This window comes from Plenodomus lingam, assembly GCF_022343315.1.
Source record: "Plenodomus lingam strain CAN1 chromosome Unknown scaffold_20, whole genome shotgun sequence".
Lineage (NCBI taxonomy): Eukaryota > Fungi > Ascomycota > Dothideomycetes > Pleosporales > Leptosphaeriaceae > Plenodomus > Plenodomus lingam.
The window spans coordinates 1907836-1924729 of record NW_027093974.1 but is presented as its reverse complement, the minus strand read 5'-3'; the positions used below and the strand labels follow the sequence as shown (position 1 = coordinate 1924729).

Sequence of the window (16894 nt, the reverse complement as noted above, 5' to 3'; positions counted from 1 at the left end):
TGCCTATATTGCATTTGCGTCCACAACCCGGTTCACACGCAAGTTTGCACCCGCCTTGAGCAACTAGACACTAGAGACGTTAGCATGTCAAGATGTAAAAACACCATCATGGGTCGGCCTGTTCATGGCGATGAGCGGGGGGGGGGAGGTGGGGAGTTTGCAAGGGAGTATCCGCAAGGGTTTCGATGATCTGGCCGTAACCCGATTTAGGAGCTCCTACAGGATCTAAAAACTACAATTCCGAGCGTGCATGGGGGCTGCTGCGGGGGGGTTGGTTGGCATGGTGAGCGGCAAGATGCATGTCTGCACCACTGAGCGGCAAAGCGGACTACGAGATCTTGTTTCTGCGGATGGGAAAAAAAAGGGAATGTGGGGTTGTTTGTCGTCAGCATGTGTCACATATTCTCTGATATCGGTGTAGTGGGTGGTGGGTGTTTGTGTGGTGGGAAAGGGTGGTGGAGGGAGGGGTGTGATGACCGAAACACGGGCGAGATTTGGCGCGGGGCGGGCAGATGCATTATAAGATGAGGAAGTGAATGAACGGAGGTGGAGTCTCATATTAAATACTACCTAATCGTTCGGGCAACGGCAAACGGCCTTACTGAACACGGCCGATAGACATTGTCGGCACATTAATCTCCTCGGCTCTTGAGCAATGCTTCAAGCCCTCTGTTTAGGATTGCATCAATCTCGTTCGTTCTTTGTTGACAAGAGTTGTGGTATCCAGCACACCGATCTCTTCTCAGACATTATGCGGGCGCAAAGGCGTGGCTTTAGATCTATTCCAGCAACGAGGTTTCCATCGCGATGGAGCATGCGAGCAGCTCGATTCAGACTTCTCTGAAGCCGCTAGTACATGTTGCACGACCCGAAGCTGGCAATAGGGCGGGCTGTTGTGCGAGTTGAAAACACGGATGAGTACCGACGGGGTGGGGCGGAGCAGACGTTGGGGGCGAGGTTGGAGATGAGAAGTGAGAAGTTAGATTGGAGATGGAGATTTGGAGATTGGAGATGACAGCTCGCTTCTTTCCCCCCGATCAGATTCGCGAGATGCGGCATCCATTGTGTTTCGTTGTGCAATCGGCCCGATAGGAATGGGGCGGGCCATTAGGTACACCTTGTTTACAAGCTTACACTTGACCGTGATCAAGTGCTAACACCTCACTATTACCCTTGCTGTGGCTCCATGGCTTATCCCACGGCCATCTCGTAACCTTATCCGCAGATGACAGATGCCGACGAGTGCCCTGATAACTACCATACCCAGTCCATGTCACTGCCCTCACGCCATCACCCAGGGAAAATCAATGAGCCGGCTCGTATTTGTATCGGCCGAACCGTACTGCTGATCCAAAATGTTGGTATGCTCTATGCGCGCTTGTTGCACGGGTAGGGAGAGAGAAGGCAAGGGGGGGAGGGGGTGCTAATTTTGGGTGGAGAGAGAGAAAGATTGGGGAAGAGGGAGAAGGAGAAGGAGAAGGAAAAGGAGAAGGAGAAGGAGAAGGAGAAGGAGAAGGCTCATCGCATATAGCCCCACTCACCAATCGTCACTGTTCACTGTCTAGACTCTTCGTATAGTACCAAAACCAAACAGTGGCACAAGATACCCATGAGCCCAATTCAAAACTCTCATCATTGCTCTGCAAAAAAAAAAGGCCTCTTCGTCTTTTATACATGTATATCTCACCCTCCCCACCCGCCTTCGGACAGTTCTTCGCTCCTCATATCTTGACGCAGTGTTTTTGATCTGCTCTTCACACGCAGCTACTACTTGTTCACTGTCTTCCTGCCCCCCACTTTCCCAGCCGTCCTTTTCTTCTCAAGGCCTGGCCCTGTCCTCCTTCACATGGACCCCGCATCACCATTAATTACAAAAACCAAAAGGATCGCCCTCGACAAAAAAAAGGCATGCAAACACGCATGCGATGGTATCAGTTCCCGGTCTCAAACCAGAGTTTTTTGCGCCGTAGTCCGATAGATGATCACAATATGTCGCTTTCCAAAACGCCCTATGCTAAAAAATTCTCTTCTGTTGGGATAACAAAGAGGGAGGAGACGAGCTGGAAGAAAAATGTACGGGTGTAGGGTTGGCCGACCGGTTTGGACAAAGGATGCCCACGAAGTGACCAGCCTTTGGCCGACGAGGCCATGAGACCAACTACGAGCCGAGAATTATCATGTTTATTGTCTGCGCTACTCACCCGGTGCGATATTAGCTGAAGAACACTCGTCATAATCATCAGGAAAACTACAGAGATTCGCGCAACAAAAACGTGTCAAGGAGAGGAATCAAGATAGGTAGGATGATTGGCGGATCCCTGTCTGGAATACTGCGGGCGTGTTGCGGGAGGCGCGGGCCGGTACGAGACGTACGCAGTGCGTGGTGGAGGTGATGTAGGAGTTGCAGAGGGCCGGGGAAAGCTCGAGCCCACGCCATAGGCAGGCGGTATCGGTCGGCTATGTGCACCATAACTGGAGTGACCAAGGGGAGGTAACTGGCGACGTGGCAAATCTGGGAAGCTATTCGGGGTACTGTACGCTACCTTTTTGGCTGGCCGCACCGGCTCTTCATCGTCACTCAATGTTAAATCCACCACCTCAGATGTCCGCTTCTGACCGGAGCGAGGAGCCATGGACGAATCTCGCGAGAGTTGCGGTGGCGTACTCAGTGATGTCGGCGTGGGGATTGCTTCGGACCTGATGGCTCGAATACGATAGTCGGGTATCTCGACCAGATCCTCATCGCTATCATCGTCGTGAGCGCCATGAGCGCTGTGATCATTTCGTTTGGGCGAAGCCTCTTTGTCGAGTGACCAATCGCCGTTTGGTTCAATAGTGACCTGGTCTACATTTCGAGCCTTGTTCAGAATCTCTTCCACATACTGATCGACTGCGAGAGCTTCGTACGATATCGTCTTGTTACAGATCGGGCAAGTCCAAGTGGGTGCTTGCTCTTGAAGTTGCAAAAAAGATTCAGCGTCGAAACACTGATTGTGAGTACACACTGTCGACCTGCACGGTGTTTGTATCCTGAGGGTGGAAATGGGGTCCTTTAGTGACATGACGCTAGAACCGACTTCGATGTCGGGGTCGTTGGCATTTTTCAACACTATCTCTGTTAGTTCAAGATCAGAAGATGGTCAGGCAGGCGAGCCATACTCTCATTCAACACGGATTGCCGGGTGATGAGGTTGCGCAACTTGATCCGTCGTGTCAGTTCTTCAACAGAAAACTTCTTGACCATGTATATGAACAAGTTATACTTCTGAGTCTCGAGTTAGCTGGTAGCACTCACAGAGTGGATCAAGGGGATAAAAAAACCTGTTGACTTGCCTTCTGCGTCAGAGCATAGGTGATGACGAGAGAATTGCGATGATTAGTTGGCGTGATTCGCACAAACTCTGTGATATCAGCAGGGCGAGTCGAACCGGGCTTGTTCTTCAAGCCCTTGTAATTAGCCTTGACCTCTTGAGCATTGATGCGGACTTCGATCTGGGATGGAAAGCTGATATCTAGCCGCGCATACGGTGCAAGTGGCTGTTCGAGTGCCGAAAACAAGAGTAATCGTAGCGATTTATCTGATTTGAGGCGGGCAGCCACATGTTCCGAGGGTATCAGGGTTCGCGTAACACTCTGACGATGACTGGGCGAAGCTGCGCTGGGTCAGTACATTGGGGGTATGCTCTCCGTTAAGGGGCAGACGAACCATCAAGAGAAATGTTGCTCATGATCAGCTCGCGTATCTCGAAAAACGGGCTGTCCTTGAAGAAGTAGCCATTGGGACCTGGATAACGTCAATAACGGAAGTTGGGGCGCGTGACCAGAGCGCAATGACTGCGTACGAGTAGATATGTGGGGTTGCTGGTAGGCCGAGTAGGGTGAGCCGCTGGCCTGGTATCCATTGGCCGCCATGCTGTACCCGTTCGCTGCTGGCGGCGTAGGTCGGGGAAAAGAAGGGGTCGAGGGACTGCTCGCTGCAGCGGCTCGAGGAGCCTCTCCGTGGTGCTGGATGCGGTACTGAAGCCGGCGCAACAGGTCCGCGTTGCCCTCTTGGACAGCATTATTGATGACTGTGGTGAGGGTGAGTCAGTTAGCAGATGCCAGCTTCCCCGGGCCTGCCAGCCGCGGGGTGTGGGTATGGATGGTGGACATCACGTACGGCTGATGACTCGAGTCTGGAGGGCTGCCTTGTTGCCTGTCTGTGATGAGCCTTCCTCTTTTAGGATCTTCTTCAGGTCGTTGTTGATGAGGGTTCGCGAGCGCTCGGTGATAGTGGCAGCCATTTGCTGCAGGCTGGAGGCCATGATGCTGATTGATGCGCGGCCACGGCGGCTCGACGAGGGCAGAGCCGACGAGTCAAGGTCTGTGGTGATGGCGGCGAGCAGGACGATCGAAGGCTACCAGGACATGTGTGGTCGCGAAGGCATGGGGGGCTGTTTGGGCATATGTGGGGGATCTTTGTCTCTATGGGCCTGTGTAGGTGATAGAGCGGGCTAGGAAGAGAGAGAGAGAGAGAGAGAGAGAGAGCGCGCGCGCAGGAGCGAGAAGAAGTGCTGGGGGGGCCCAAAACAGTGAGGGCAGATTGGCAGATGGCAGATGGCAGATATGTCTAGGAGCCTGGGAGAGTGGGCGTGCCAATGTGTAGTTGTGTGGTTGCGTGGTTGTGCGTGTCGTGTGTGCCGTCGTGTGTGTGGTCGTGATATGATAAGTTGGTCGCAACTTCTCTCCTCTTCCCCCCCAAAAGAGAAAAGAAAAAAAAGTTGCGCAGGCGCTGGGATGGCAAGACAAGCAAACAACAAGTACCTGGACTGCGAGACACGGAGAACAGACGGGCAAGCTAGCAGGTCGGCCACTGTCTCAGTGGTGTTGGCCGTCGCAGCAGTAAAGGCAGATGGAAAGGTCGGCGGTCCAGCATGCTCGGCGGCTCTCGCGGCCGCTCTAATTCTCTCTTTCTTGCTTTCTTCCTCGCTGTCTCTCTCACTCTCTCTCACTCACACACACACACACACACACACACACACACCAAAGCTCCCCTCTTGTCGCAAAGTCAGCGTCACTAGGCGAACGCGACTTGAGCACGGGCCGCCTCTTCAACTGCCTGCCTGCCCGCCCGCCCGCCAGCTTCGCCACCGAAATTATTATTTCCCGACTCCACACCCTTCTCCTCCCTCGACAAACATCCCCCTCCTCTCCCACTCCCAGGCTTCACCCTTCACCCTTCTTCCTCCACACTCCACACTTCACACTTCACACTTCACGTTCACTAGTAGACTTCACATAGTTGATCTACACACAACTCAGAACACTACTCTCCATATCCTCTCCCCGCCCCCCCCCCCCCCCACACAGAAAAACACTTCCCAGTCCCTACACAATGGCGAAGAGTGCACGAGCAAGCAGCAAAAAAGCCAACCACACCAAGCTGCGCGCCCGCGTCTTTGGGCCCGCCGAGAAAGCCCGCGCCGAGCGCATCCACGCAAAGCTCCTCGAGACCATCAACCAGCCCAAGCCCGAAAAGACGGCCATGGATGTCGACGAGAGTGAGTGCACTTTGGGACACGCTCCAGAAATGCTGTCAACTGACAATATCGCAGCATCCACTACGGAAGCAAAGGACGAGGAGGACTTGCCAAAAGGTTCGTCTTTTCTAACTGCTGCCTCCATACCTCGCTCCCTGTCCGACACCAACACCACCAACACCACTGCCGCCAAGCGTGTTGATGCTGCACAAGAAGACCGTGAACTGCGGAATCTGTGCTTCCATCTCGGGCTCTGCTCCGATATCGTTGGCTTCGACCATGCCGGCCGTCTTCAGCTCGCCTTTGACCCGCTTCCACCACACTGGTTGAGTGAGAATCAAGGGCTAACAAGTGTTGCGTAGACATGCAAGTCGACGGTTCCGTTTCGGCCACCGCCGCCAAGAAGCTGCGCAAGAACAAGGACAAGAGCCAGACTCGGAAGCAGCTGCGTAGAAAGCCCCAGAACAGGGTCACTTTCCCTACCTCGCGTGGCAAGGGCGCCTTGAAGCCTTACAACGGATCGCGTGTTGGTAAGAAGAGGACATGATTTACGACATATTGGCGTTTATTGGGTTCAGCATTTGCACGGCGTTTTCAGTTTTGCTGCCTAGAAAAGGCATGCGCCGCATTTCTGGATGATACCACGTCTTTGGAGGAGGTTCGCACATAATTACAATAAATACAAGATTACTACACCATTCCAAACCTTTTTTTTTTGGACACTTGATGCGCCCTTTGAGATTTTCCTTTGTTCTTTTGGCTTTTCACTACTGCCACGCCCGGAAAGCGAGGAAAACAAAGTCTCTCACGTGCTTGGGAAGCGACTGAAGGAGACTCTTCGCATCTGATCGACATAGCTTTGCAAGCGTTTTCATGTGAAGTTTGATCCTGCAGGTCTTGGATAGCCCTGCACGCCAAAACTGGACTCGTGGGGCGTTGACCATGTCGGCACCCAGAACAGCGGTCGCCCGTGATTCTAGAGTGCCATAGTATGAAGATAGCCAGTGGCTGCAGTTCTATTTGTGTGCGATGCAAGATGGGCATGGGCATGGGATTGTGGTTCAGCATATCCAGAGCCATGGTTCTGCCGCACACTGGCTTGCAGCCTGCAGCCAAACCTGCATCGTCGGTCTCGACTGACACAATCGCGTGGACTGGACTGGGTACAACACCCTCAGAAAGCACCACTCTGCCATGGCGCCAACTCCATCCCCAGACTCTCCTGCCATGACTTTGGCAGCGGGCTCTGGGCAGACTATGGCGACTTTGGCACAGACTACCTACAGTCGTCTGACGACCATCAACGATCAAGAGGGGCCTTTCAGGCCTGAACCGAGGTCACGCGAAGCCACCTCATGGCTGGTCCCATGTCCAAGCTCCCTTACTCGGGCACTCATTTAGCCATGGACGAATCCCACAGGGCCCACACAATACACAACCTGACATTTGTCGTCCACTCTGCCGCCGTAAGCAGCCATGACGAAGCCTGCACGTTACGACTTCAAGACGCGCCCGGTTGCGCACCCTGATGCCATTGTTGCTGGCGACAAGTATCGCTTCACCGTTTTGACCGATGGCTTGCTGCGCTTCGAATGGGCCGAGGATGGCCGCTTCGAGGACCGGGCCTCTACCTTTGCTATCAATCGTCGGTTGGCGATTCCCGACTTTTATGTCTGGGACCGTGGCCACGGAGGCCTTGAAATCGTCACCAAACGCCTCCACGTGGTGTACAATAAGAAGAAGTTTAGCGCAGAGGGCTTCAAGATTCATCTCAAGGGTGCTGTGACGGGCACTTGGACCTATGGCCAGCCCGTCTCCAACCTTGGTGGTACTACTCGAACACTGGATGGCGTAAATGGGAGGATAGCGTTGGGGCCCGGAGTGCTGTCGAGAGAGGGCATGGCAGTCTTGGATGACTCCAGTTCCATGCTGTTCCAAGACAACGGCTGGATTGCAGGACGCCGAAGCGGCGAGAGGAGTGACCAGTACATCTTCATGTATGGCCGCGATTATCGCGAAGCTATGCGCGCCTTCTATGCCGTGTCAGGAAGCCAGCCCTTGTTGCCACGATATGCCATGGGCAACTGGTGGAGTCGCTACCACGCCTACGACGAGAAGGAATATCTCGAGCTCCACGACCACTTTGAAAAGGACGACGTCCCTATGAACGTTGCCGTTGTGGACATGGACTGGCATCTTGTATGGGATATCCCTGGTGGTGTCAATGGCTGGACTGGATACACCTGGAACAAGAAATTGTTTCCTGATCCAGACAAGTTCATGAAGAAGTTGCATGATCGTGGCATGAGGTTGACACTCAACCTACACCCCGCAGATGGCATCCGAGCTCATGAAGACCAGTACGAGGAAGTGGCAAGATATGTGGGAATCGACCCGGCAACCAAGCAGCCCGTCCCATTCGACTGCACTGACAAAACATTCATGGACGCATATTTTGATATTGTTCATCACCAGCATGAGAAACGGGGCGTGGACTTTTGGTGGGTGGACTGGCAGCAAGGCAACACGTCCAAGATCCCCGGCGTAGATCCGCTGTGGGTGCTGAACCACTTTCACTTTCTAGACAGCGGCCGAGGAAGCCAGAGGCCGTTGATTCTGTCTCGCTTTGGTGGTCCGGGTGCACAACGTTATCAAATTGGCTTCTCCGGCGATGCCATTATCACATGGGACTCGCTTCACTTCCAGCCAGAGTTTACGTCCACTGCTTCCAACATTGGCTACGGGTGGTGGAGCAACGACATTGGCGGCCACACCCACGGCTACAAGAATGATGAACTGTACACTCGATGGGTGCAGCTGGGATGCTGGTCGCCCATCCTTCGTCTTCATTCCGACAACAATCCGTTCAATACGCGTGAACCCTGGCGGTTCAACGAAGAAGCACGCTTGATCGTAGAAGACACGCTGCGCTTCCGTCATCGCTTGATCCCCTATCTTTACACCATGAATGCTCGCTCTGCATCCGACGATGAACCCCTCATCCAGCCAATGTACTGGGATTACCCGGAGAACGACGAAGCGTACAACGTACCCAACCAATACAAATTCGGCAGTGAGCTGCTCGTCGCCCCCATCACCCAGCCTCGCGACAGCGTCACCCATCTCGGCGCGGCGAACGTCTGGCTCCCAGCCGGCCGCTACGTCGACGTCTTCACGGGCATCGTCTACAGCCGCAAAGGCGAACTCCAAGTTCACCGGCCTCTCGACCGTGTCCCCGTTCTCGCCCCAGAAGGCGCCATCATCCCGCTAGACGGCGCCTGGCGTCCCAAGAGCGGCTCCCCAAACCCAGACAGCCTCGAAGTGCTCATCGTCGTGGGCGCCGACGGCGCCTTCACCATGCTCGAAGACGACGGAACCGGAACCCACGTCGACGACGGCGGCTTCAGCATCCTCGACGACACGGGCGCCGAACCCTCAAACGACAATGTCCGCTTCGCCCAAACCCCAATCACCTTTAAGCAATCCACAGGCGTCCTTCACATAGGCCCAACCACCCCCTCCATCCCATCATGCACACCCAAACACCGCTCCTGGAAAATCCGCCTCTTGGCTCACACCCCCAAATCCCCATCCTCCCACCACCACCACCACCCACCCCCTCCACCCATCCGCTGCTTCACCACGGCCCCGCACACCAAACGTCCCATCCCCAAACCCATATCCCACACCACAACCTCCGACCCCACCGGCACCCTCATCACCCTCTGCGCCCCCATCCCCAGCGACCACTCCCTCACCATCGAGCTCGCCCCGCACCCGCGCCTCGACGTCCTCGACCCAAATCCCCGTATCTGGCACATTATTGACGCCAGCGGCTTCGCCCTCGATAAGAAGTGGGATGTTTGGAACTGCGTGAATAATACGGAGCCGGTGCTGAATAAGGTGCGGGCGCTGCAGAATAGGGGATTGAGTGCTGGGGTGGTGGATGCGGTGTTGGAGTTGTTGTTGGCGGATGAGAGGTACGCTGGCGAGGAGGAGGGGGAGGGGGAAGGGGAGGAAGTGTTGTAGTAGGAGGGGCGATAGTCTTTTTTTTGGTGAATAGTTGATATTTGATAAGGGTCCGGACGAGTTGGATGAATCGTGGGCCCCCTTTTTTTTGGAGACGCGGAATTTCCTTTTCGTATATACTAGCAGTTGATGCAACACAATATCGTGACATAGGCTGAATGTACATTGCGCCGAACCTCCATTGACCTCATGCATAATTTCGTACAAACTACATCAACCGCCCGACTCCCAACTCAAGTCACTCTTACAGTATATACCTTCAACACGGGCCGCACAAACTCCCTCCCCTCTCTACGGCCTAACCTCCATCCCGCCCTCGCCCTTCAACGCCTTCTGAAACGCATCTCCGCCCAAAATCTCTTCGACCTTCCTCATTACCGCGCCCTCCCTCCTGCTCCCAAATCCATCCTCATCGCCCTCGACTCCCGCCCTCAACGCGCCCTCCAAGCCCTCATACTCCCAAATATTCGCCTTCATGCCAACGCCATGATACTGATGTTTAAGTAAAAACGCCAACCACGCCTTGACGACATCTGGATGGCCATCCTGAATCTGAATCAGACGGCGCATGGTGATGCGCTCAAAGTTCTCCTGGGATTTTTTGAAAATGAAGTTGGAGCGCGGGACCGTCCAGCGCTCTGTGATGCGGGGCAGAGGAATTGGGCCGCGCGCAGGGAGGCCGAGATAGTAGGCTGCGCGGACGGCGAAGTCGGCGAAGAGGAGCAGGTTGCGGATGCTGTAGGTACGGAGCTGAAGGTCGCAGACGGGGACGCCGTATTCGGGGCTGCGGCGGAGGGGCCGGAGGTGCACGGCGCGAACGTTGATGGGGGTGCGAAGGCTGTCGAGCGCGGCTTGGGTCTGGGGGTCGAGTGGTGGGGGGTCGTTGGGGAGCGTTATGCCGCGTTCCCTGTGCGTGTGTCAGTATATGCAAAGGGGGGAGGGGAGGGTGGAGAGGTACTTTGCGACTTTGATGGGCTCGACGCCGGCTCGCTTGTACATGTGTAGGAGGGTGAGATGGTCGGGTGTGTCCTGCATTTCCTTCCACTTCTTTTGTGCTTCTTCGCGGGTCTGGGGTTCCCATTCTGCCAGCCGTTCGTTCGCACGTTGTTGGCTGTGCCATAGTCTACCATGAAGTCAGTATATCTCACTTCCTCGCCTGATCAGTCATCGGTCGATTGTACTTTTTGAACTCGTCCGGGTCGAAGCCCATGTCCTGCAACCGCGCATCAAGCGGCATGTCCCCATTGCTGATATCCGCCTTTAATTGATCCATTAGTCTCACATCATTCTTCTCACTGTGCCCGCCATCGTCGTCCTCGCTCTTGGATGACTTCGCCCGCGAGAAACTCTGTGTGCATGGTCGAGGGGCGTGGACAATCTGTTTGCGCATCAGCATCTTCCCTCTGGTGCCACTGATTCAATATTGTACAAAGCTTACCTTGACCCTCTTTGCCGGCCCCAAAAAGGAACGCATACACCGTGGCGCGGCCATGATTGCTGATGGTCGCGTTGCTCTCGCACACTGACATCCGACATTGAACTTCTCGACCAGCCGCACTAGCGCATATCCGTCTTACCGCCCTGGGCAGTACCGCCTGTCGGAATTGGCCGCGCCTTCCCCCTCCAACCTTAGATTGTGAAAATATCATACAAGTCAGCGAGACAGTCATTTCCCGAGTATATTTGGTATAGATTTCCCTCTTGCCAACGCTGTCTTCACAGAGCCATCCTACATTTCGCGGCTACAAGATTCAATAATCATGGCCGACGCACTCTCTGTATCAACGAGCGCATATGTCCGCGCTACCGAGACCGCCGAATATGTGCGCTCTCAGCTACCCGAGGTGCTCCAAAAGCCCAAGATAGCCATCGTCTGTGGCTCCGGTCTTGGTGGGCTTGCAGAGACCATCGAATCAGGCCCCAAAGTTGAATTGGCATACGCAACGATTCCCAACTTTCCTCAGAGCACGGGTAAGCATTTCTGATGGTACATTGAGAGAAGAATCTCGAGTACACCATGTATTCATTTATAAACTTGCTGACATTCTGCTCATAGTTCAAGGACATGCTGGTAAATTCGTCTTCGGTCAGATTGGACCTCAGAAGACGCCTGTAGCCTTGTTGGTTGGACGTGCACAGTCAGTCCTCCTTGGAGACACTGGTTCCAAGATAGTAGTGGTGCTAACGAAGCCAGCTTCTACGAAGGTCACAGCATGGACGCCGCCACCTTTGCTACCCGAGTGTGCAAACTTCTAGGAGTTGAGACCATCATAGGTATGTCAAGAATTACTCTACAACGACATCATCATCTGACCGACGTGCAGTCACCAACGCAGCCGGCGGTCTGAATCAAACTTACCGTGTTGGAGACATTGTATGCTTGAATGACGTAAGCTGGCACTCTTGATAGTTTAGTGGCATCCGATTGACATGCAGTAGCACTTATTCCTGGCTGGCCTTACCGGCGTCCATCCGTTGCGGGGTCCCAACATTGATGAGTTTGGTGTGCGATTTCCTCCGCTCTCAGACGCATACGACCTGGATCTAAGAAGACGAACTCACAAAGCCTGGAAGCAGCTCGGGCTTGACCAACAGGAAAGGCGACTGCACGAAGGTGTATACGCATTTGTGGCTGGTCCAACGTACGTTAATCCTCTCCCTCCCTGAAGGTCGCACGTCCTAGATGAAAGTTGATCATCCCAAGATACGAGACGCGTGCTGAATGTCGAGCACTGACTTTGCTTGGTGCCGATGTTGTCGGGATGTCGACGGTCCCAGAAATCATTGTCGCACGGCATGCAGGCATGCGAGTACTCGCCTTCAGTCTCGTGACAAATGTGGCTGTCCTTGAAGCCGGACCTCGAGGGGACGATGCTGAGATCCAGAGTATGAGCCAGGTAGAGCTGACGGCGCATCTAAGCAAAGGTATGGCAAATCACCAAGAGGTGTTGGACGCGGGCCGTGAAGCTGCCAAAGATATGCAGGCGCTGGTAAAGCAGATCGCGTCGGATCTATAGGCAGCATACGGTTGTAGACTTCTGTGGCATTATGTATCGCAGAAGCCTGCGAAGGCCTTCTATGACCATGATTCCTGTCACTGGATCTTCGAGCCTGAAATCACTTTCTATCGAACTCACGATCGGTGTGCATTCAGTCCGGAGGGCCAGAGCGTGCGCGTCACGGTCGTTTTTCGCCGTCGAGCATAATCATCATACTCAGGTGATTCTCAAGAATACCGTGATCACGGCTTGATGACCTTGCCCTTATTCCGCTTTGCCTTGAGTGCTTTGTAGAAACTCTTCTTTCCGCTGCTCTTGGCTTTCGAGATGTCATCGTATTTCCTCTTGAAGCGTCCGTTGGCTTGTTCCTGAGATACAATCTCTTCTAGTAGAGTCTGCTTGCGTTCCTTATTCGTCAAGCGGCTACTGTAGAATTCGGTGGCGCCCTCAATGATCGTCCCAACCTGCGAGTATTCTGGCACGTCGTTCTTGGAGTTGTCCTTTTTGTAGTGGCGCTTTGGATCGAGAACGTTTCTCATCTTGAGTAGCTGCAAGTCTCGGCGCAGCTCAGGGGTGAGCTCAGTCTTTGGCATATTGAACCATTGGGCTCCAGCACTGGCTTTCTTCTCCTGTTGGTTGTCAGTTGACTGCATGGCATACAGAAAAAAGGGAAACCAAGAAGTAGCAAATGCCTCAGTGTAACTATGAACTAAGAAAACCTTCAGTTTGGCAGGAGAGCACCCAAGACGGGGCTCCAGTCTGCTCAGTACAAAATTTGGGATAGATATCATCACGGGCATTGAACAAGTATTACGGGGAATGCAAGCACGTACCTCTTTTCTTTTCTTCCGGATTTGAAGAGGATCGTCAATCTTCTTGATGCGACTAGCGAGCGCCTGCTGCTCTTTGTCGATGAGCTTGGACTTGTCTAAGCGTGTGATGTTGCCCTCTGTTGTCTCATATGTGTCGGCAATGTGACCGGGCCTCAGCTTGGGAAGCTTGAAAGGAGCTTCGGTGGAAGACTGTGAAGCAGCCTTGGCCTGCATTCGTTGGGCAGCTTCGGTAAACAGCTCGCGGATTTGCTCATCGCTGAGTTCTTCATCGGTGTCATCCCCAAGAAGAGGCTGGTGCGCTGGCAACGACTCCATGTTTGATGTTGCAGGTTTGGGATACACAGAGGAAGGGAGGATTTTTTTTTAGACGGGAGCTTTTCTTGAGACCCTGTTAAAGCACGAGCCAGGTCGGTAAAACTAGGTTCCGGGATGCTCACCTCGGCCACGTCAAGTTCACCACCACCATGGCCACCATGACGATGGCAGGAGTCCGCTTCATTTTCCCCTGGCAGACGCTCCGTGTTGGGAGGCTATGATGCATGCGTGCATATCATGGCGCAAGTCGAGTAAACCTGGCAGATGAACAACTCATCACGATACATCATTGGCGTGACGTGCGGGGCCAATCATGGAGCAGATGGCCGGCCAATGGCCATTCCATCCCACCGTGGTTCTCCTCCCAGCTGGCGCGGGATCCTTTCTACGGCGCCATAGCATAGTGTTGTTGCGTCTAGAGTAGTGTCTAGTGCTAGGTATCGCCTGAGTGCAAGGTGTATTGCCCCTAGCAGACTGCCGTCACCTTCAGCTGGGTAATGATCTCGATGCGTTCAAGCCCGGCCGCGTGCGGAAGGACGAAGATGTGACAGCCGGCAGAAGTGCATTGTAGTCGTGCTGTCAATTTCTACCGCGATGGTGCGCTATAAGCAAAGCAGCACCGGTGCGATGCTGTCCGAGAGCTGTCACCACAAAGACTGTCTTCCTCTTACCCCCCACAAGAGCTGGCAAAAGAAACTTTCGATTCGATCAGCAGGCGTGCAGTCCATCCACCAGCCTGTGTGGTTTGTCTGCACTGTACACCGTGCAGCGAATTGCGCTGTTCTGCCATCGACATTGCTCGTTGCTCGTTGTTCGTTATTCGTTGTTCCTTGTCATTGTCGTTGTCGTTGTCGTAGTGTGTTCCTGAGTAACGTTAGGCTGCCCTTGCTTAGTCGCTCGAGTGTGGTTCGTTGACTCGTTAGAGGGGCGACGAGGGCATCCACCAACGGTGGCCAACCAAGCATCAACTCCGCCAGAATATAATCGCGCCGGAATTTGATTCGTCGGAGAACATCGCACAGGTGAGTCGCATTTCCATACTGTACAGAGAAAGAGACCTGGACGAGCAGCGCGTGCAATACAGCAGCAAGCTCACCCTCACTCACACCATGGCAGGCCGCACACAGAGAACGGTACCGCACAGCCGTAAAAGCCAGGTACCTGCGCCTCCCCCCGCCGCCCTGAGAGCTATCTGCAGCTTCGCCCGGCCACTCAGACCGCACCTTTGGACGCAACCACCACCACGAAGCTCCTCTCACCACGCGCCCACCACGATCCTCTGAGCAGCCATTGGACGTCGCGCATAGATTCCTGCACCCTCCCGTCGCCTCTGAGCTTGCGCTGCCACTGCAGAGCCGGCGACGAACACGTGAACCCTGCCATCGCGTAACCTCTGCGCGACACAGCCGCCGCCGCCGCCTCCGCCATGGACCAAGTCAACCTCCAAGGCCACGGCCAGCAGAAGATGCGCCAGGCTCCCGCCGCACCCCGTCGCTATGACGGACAGGGCGGCAATCCGTTGTACGATCCGGCCAATGGCGGTCATTACGGTATGTTGGCGCACTGCTGCCCACGACACTGCCCCGTGTCGCCTTCATCCTACCTGAATCTCTAGCTGACAAGGCTCCAGGCGCCTCTGCATTTGTATGTCTTCTGCGCGCCCATGCTGATCACCCAGCTCCCGCGAAACACACACATATATACATATAGGCGCTGATTATTTTGGTCCAGATTGCCTCGCAAGGTCACGCTCCCGACCCACAGCTCTTCACCGGCTCGTGGCAAAATGTATGTCACCAGAGGTTGATATTGGCATCTAGGGACGGCAGACTGACGATTACAGGTCAACCAGGGGCTTTCGGGCAACTACCGTGATATCCTGAACACGTACTGGCAGCAGCAAGTCACCAAGCTCGAAACGGACGAGCACGACTACAAGCTTCACCAGCTTCCGCTGGCGCGCATCAAGAAGGTCATGAAGGCTGATCCGGAAGTGAAAATGATTTCGGCCGAAGCCCCCATTCTGTTTGCAAAAGGCTGTGACATCTTCATTACAGAGCTCACCATGCGTGCCTGGATCCATGCAGAGGAGAATAAACGCCGCACTCTGCAGCGGTCCGACATTGCTTCAGCATTGTCCAAGTCGGACATGTTTGACTTTCTCATCGACATTGTCCCTAGAGAGGAAGCCCATCCTCACAAGAGAAGTGCTGGGCAAAACGCGACCGTTCAGTCGTCGGCAGCAGTCGTGCCCCCTGGCGGTATGCCTCAACCTGTGCACGCCCAACATCAAATGGGGCCGCCCACAGACTACGGCATGGGACAACACATGCCCCAACAAGAAGACTTTCGCCAGCCCACTATGTACCCAGGACCTGTACAGGGTGACCCGGGCGCGTATGGTCAACAGCAGATGTTCGATCCCAATGTGAATGTTTATGGAGCTTATCCAATGGCACAGCAGCCACAGATGTACCCCGTTGGACAGCGAGGCCCTGATCCTAATGCTGGGGACCCTCAAGGCGGGTATCGTCATGAAGAGGCTGATGCTGATGCCGAGGGTGAGCGCGAGGACTTTGGCCCCTAGCGGGGGTCACCACCCTCGTGGTAAGGGTAGATTCACTCGGTGAATGGTCGGTATGGGCACGACAGGTGTACGGAATGACGACAGAACTGTGAATTGATCTTGGATACGGCGTTTTGGACTATGGGTAACAGAACGGCCGCGGAGGCCTTGGCTGGGCGTCACGTGGCAGATACCAAGCAGACATGTGTATTTAGCTAGCAATAGATTGTTTCCCTTCTACCTTGGTGAAGAACGCGTTTGAGGATGGTTTATGCGCCCGATCTCTTCCGACCATGGAACCGACAACGGAACCAACAATGAAACAAGGCCTGGGAACCACCGAGACATCCCCCAGAATGCATGCATCATGCATTGTCTTGTGCTTTTCCCATTGCAACAACATATAAGGCGCTTACCCAACGTTAAATGTCAACTTGTACCCACGTCCAACATCGTGAAACCGTCTCAGTACCCCGCCATTGGCCCGTGCTGAGCCTAGACACACCCCACCTTCCAGGAGCCAACGCGTGGACTGAAGCTACTTCTTCTCAACACACTACTGCTCCTCCTCTGATTTCTCCTCACTGCTTCTCTTGCCTTCCTCATTAAACTTCAAGTCTTACACCCCCCCCC

The 16894-nt window shown here is 54.3% G+C and overlaps 8 protein-coding genes across 8 annotated transcripts; 5 read left to right on the top strand and 3 right to left on the bottom strand.

The window, feature by feature from the left end:
* Positions 1–1546: 1546 nt before the first annotated feature.
* IAQ61_011656 (uncharacterized protein) lies at positions 1547–5016 on the bottom strand. Its single transcript, XM_066099292.1, has 6 exons — positions 4160–5016; positions 3843–4070; positions 3707–3784; positions 3322–3653; positions 3160–3265; positions 1547–3109 (listed from the first exon to the last, which is right to left on the bottom strand). The coding sequence occupies exons 1-6, from the start codon at positions 4302–4304 to the stop codon at positions 2277–2279; spliced, it is 1722 nt and encodes a 573-aa protein (XP_065950811.1). The 5' UTR covers positions 4305–5016; the 3' UTR covers positions 1547–2276.
* Positions 5017–5374: 358 nt separating this feature from the next.
* Positions 5375–5881, top strand: IAQ61_011655 (uncharacterized protein; the record flags this gene model as incomplete). Its single annotated transcript, XM_066099291.1, has 1 exon — positions 5375–5881. The coding sequence occupies one exon, from the start codon at positions 5375–5377 to the stop codon at positions 5879–5881; it is 507 nt and encodes a 168-aa protein (XP_065950810.1).
* An 832-nt stretch (positions 5882–6713) lies between these two features.
* On the top strand, positions 6714–6920 carry IAQ61_011654 (uncharacterized protein; the record flags this gene model as incomplete). The annotated part of the gene is made up of 1 exon (XM_066099290.1): positions 6714–6920. One exon carries the CDS (start codon positions 6714–6716, stop codon positions 6918–6920), a length of 207 nt encoding a protein of 68 aa, XP_065950809.1.
* Positions 6921–6995: 75 nt separating this feature from the next.
* IAQ61_011653 (uncharacterized protein) lies at positions 6996–9548 on the top strand (the record flags this gene model as incomplete). The annotated part of the gene is made up of 1 exon (XM_066099289.1): positions 6996–9548. The coding sequence occupies one exon, from the start codon at positions 6996–6998 to the stop codon at positions 9546–9548; it is 2553 nt and encodes an 850-aa protein (XP_065950808.1).
* Positions 9549–9557: 9 nt separating this feature from the next.
* IAQ61_011652 (mitochondrial 37S ribosomal protein uS10m) lies at positions 9558–11040 on the bottom strand (the record flags this gene model as incomplete). The annotated part of the gene is made up of 4 exons (XM_003844178.2): positions 9558–10455; positions 10507–10671; positions 10730–10926; positions 10987–11040. The coding sequence occupies 4 exons, from the start codon at positions 11038–11040 to the stop codon at positions 9840–9842; spliced, it is 1032 nt and encodes a 343-aa protein (XP_003844226.2). The 3' UTR covers positions 9558–9839.
* Positions 11041–11308: 268 nt separating this feature from the next.
* On the top strand, positions 11309–12565 carry IAQ61_011651 (uncharacterized protein; the record flags this gene model as incomplete). Its single annotated transcript, XM_066099288.1, has 4 exons — positions 11309–11519; positions 11652–11890; positions 11988–12190; positions 12253–12565. 4 exons carry the CDS (start codon positions 11309–11311, stop codon positions 12563–12565), a joined length of 966 nt encoding a protein of 321 aa, XP_065950807.1.
* A 224-nt stretch (positions 12566–12789) lies between these two features.
* Positions 12790–13762, bottom strand: IAQ61_011650 (uncharacterized protein; the record flags this gene model as incomplete). Its single annotated transcript, XM_003844176.2, has 2 exons — positions 13381–13762; positions 12790–13176 (listed from the first exon to the last, which is right to left on the bottom strand). The coding sequence occupies exons 1-2, from the start codon at positions 13693–13695 to the stop codon at positions 12790–12792; spliced, it is 702 nt and encodes a 233-aa protein (XP_003844224.2). The 5' UTR covers positions 13696–13762.
* Positions 13763–15121: 1359 nt separating this feature from the next.
* On the top strand, positions 15122–16282 carry IAQ61_011649 (uncharacterized protein; the record flags this gene model as incomplete). The annotated part of the gene is made up of 4 exons (XM_066099287.1): positions 15122–15245; positions 15326–15339; positions 15427–15483; positions 15539–16282. The coding sequence occupies 4 exons, from the start codon at positions 15122–15124 to the stop codon at positions 16280–16282; spliced, it is 939 nt and encodes a 312-aa protein (XP_065950806.1).
* Between the last annotated feature and the right edge of the window lie 612 nt (positions 16283–16894).

Excerpts from the sequence above, each read along its gene's own strand:
- IAQ61_011656 (XM_066099292.1), bottom strand. The coding sequence starts at position 4,304 with ATGGCCTCCAGCCTGCAGCAAATGGCTGCCACTATCACCGAGCGCTCG. Across the intron at positions 3,654-3,706 it reads GAGCAACATTTCTCTTGATG|CTTCGCCCAGTCATCGTCAG; the intron begins GTTCGTCTGCCC and ends GACCCAGCGCAG. Across the intron at positions 3,110-3,159 it reads GCAATCCGTGTTGAATGAGA|TGTTGAAAAATGCCAACGAC; the intron begins GTATGGCTCGCC and ends TAACAGAGATAG.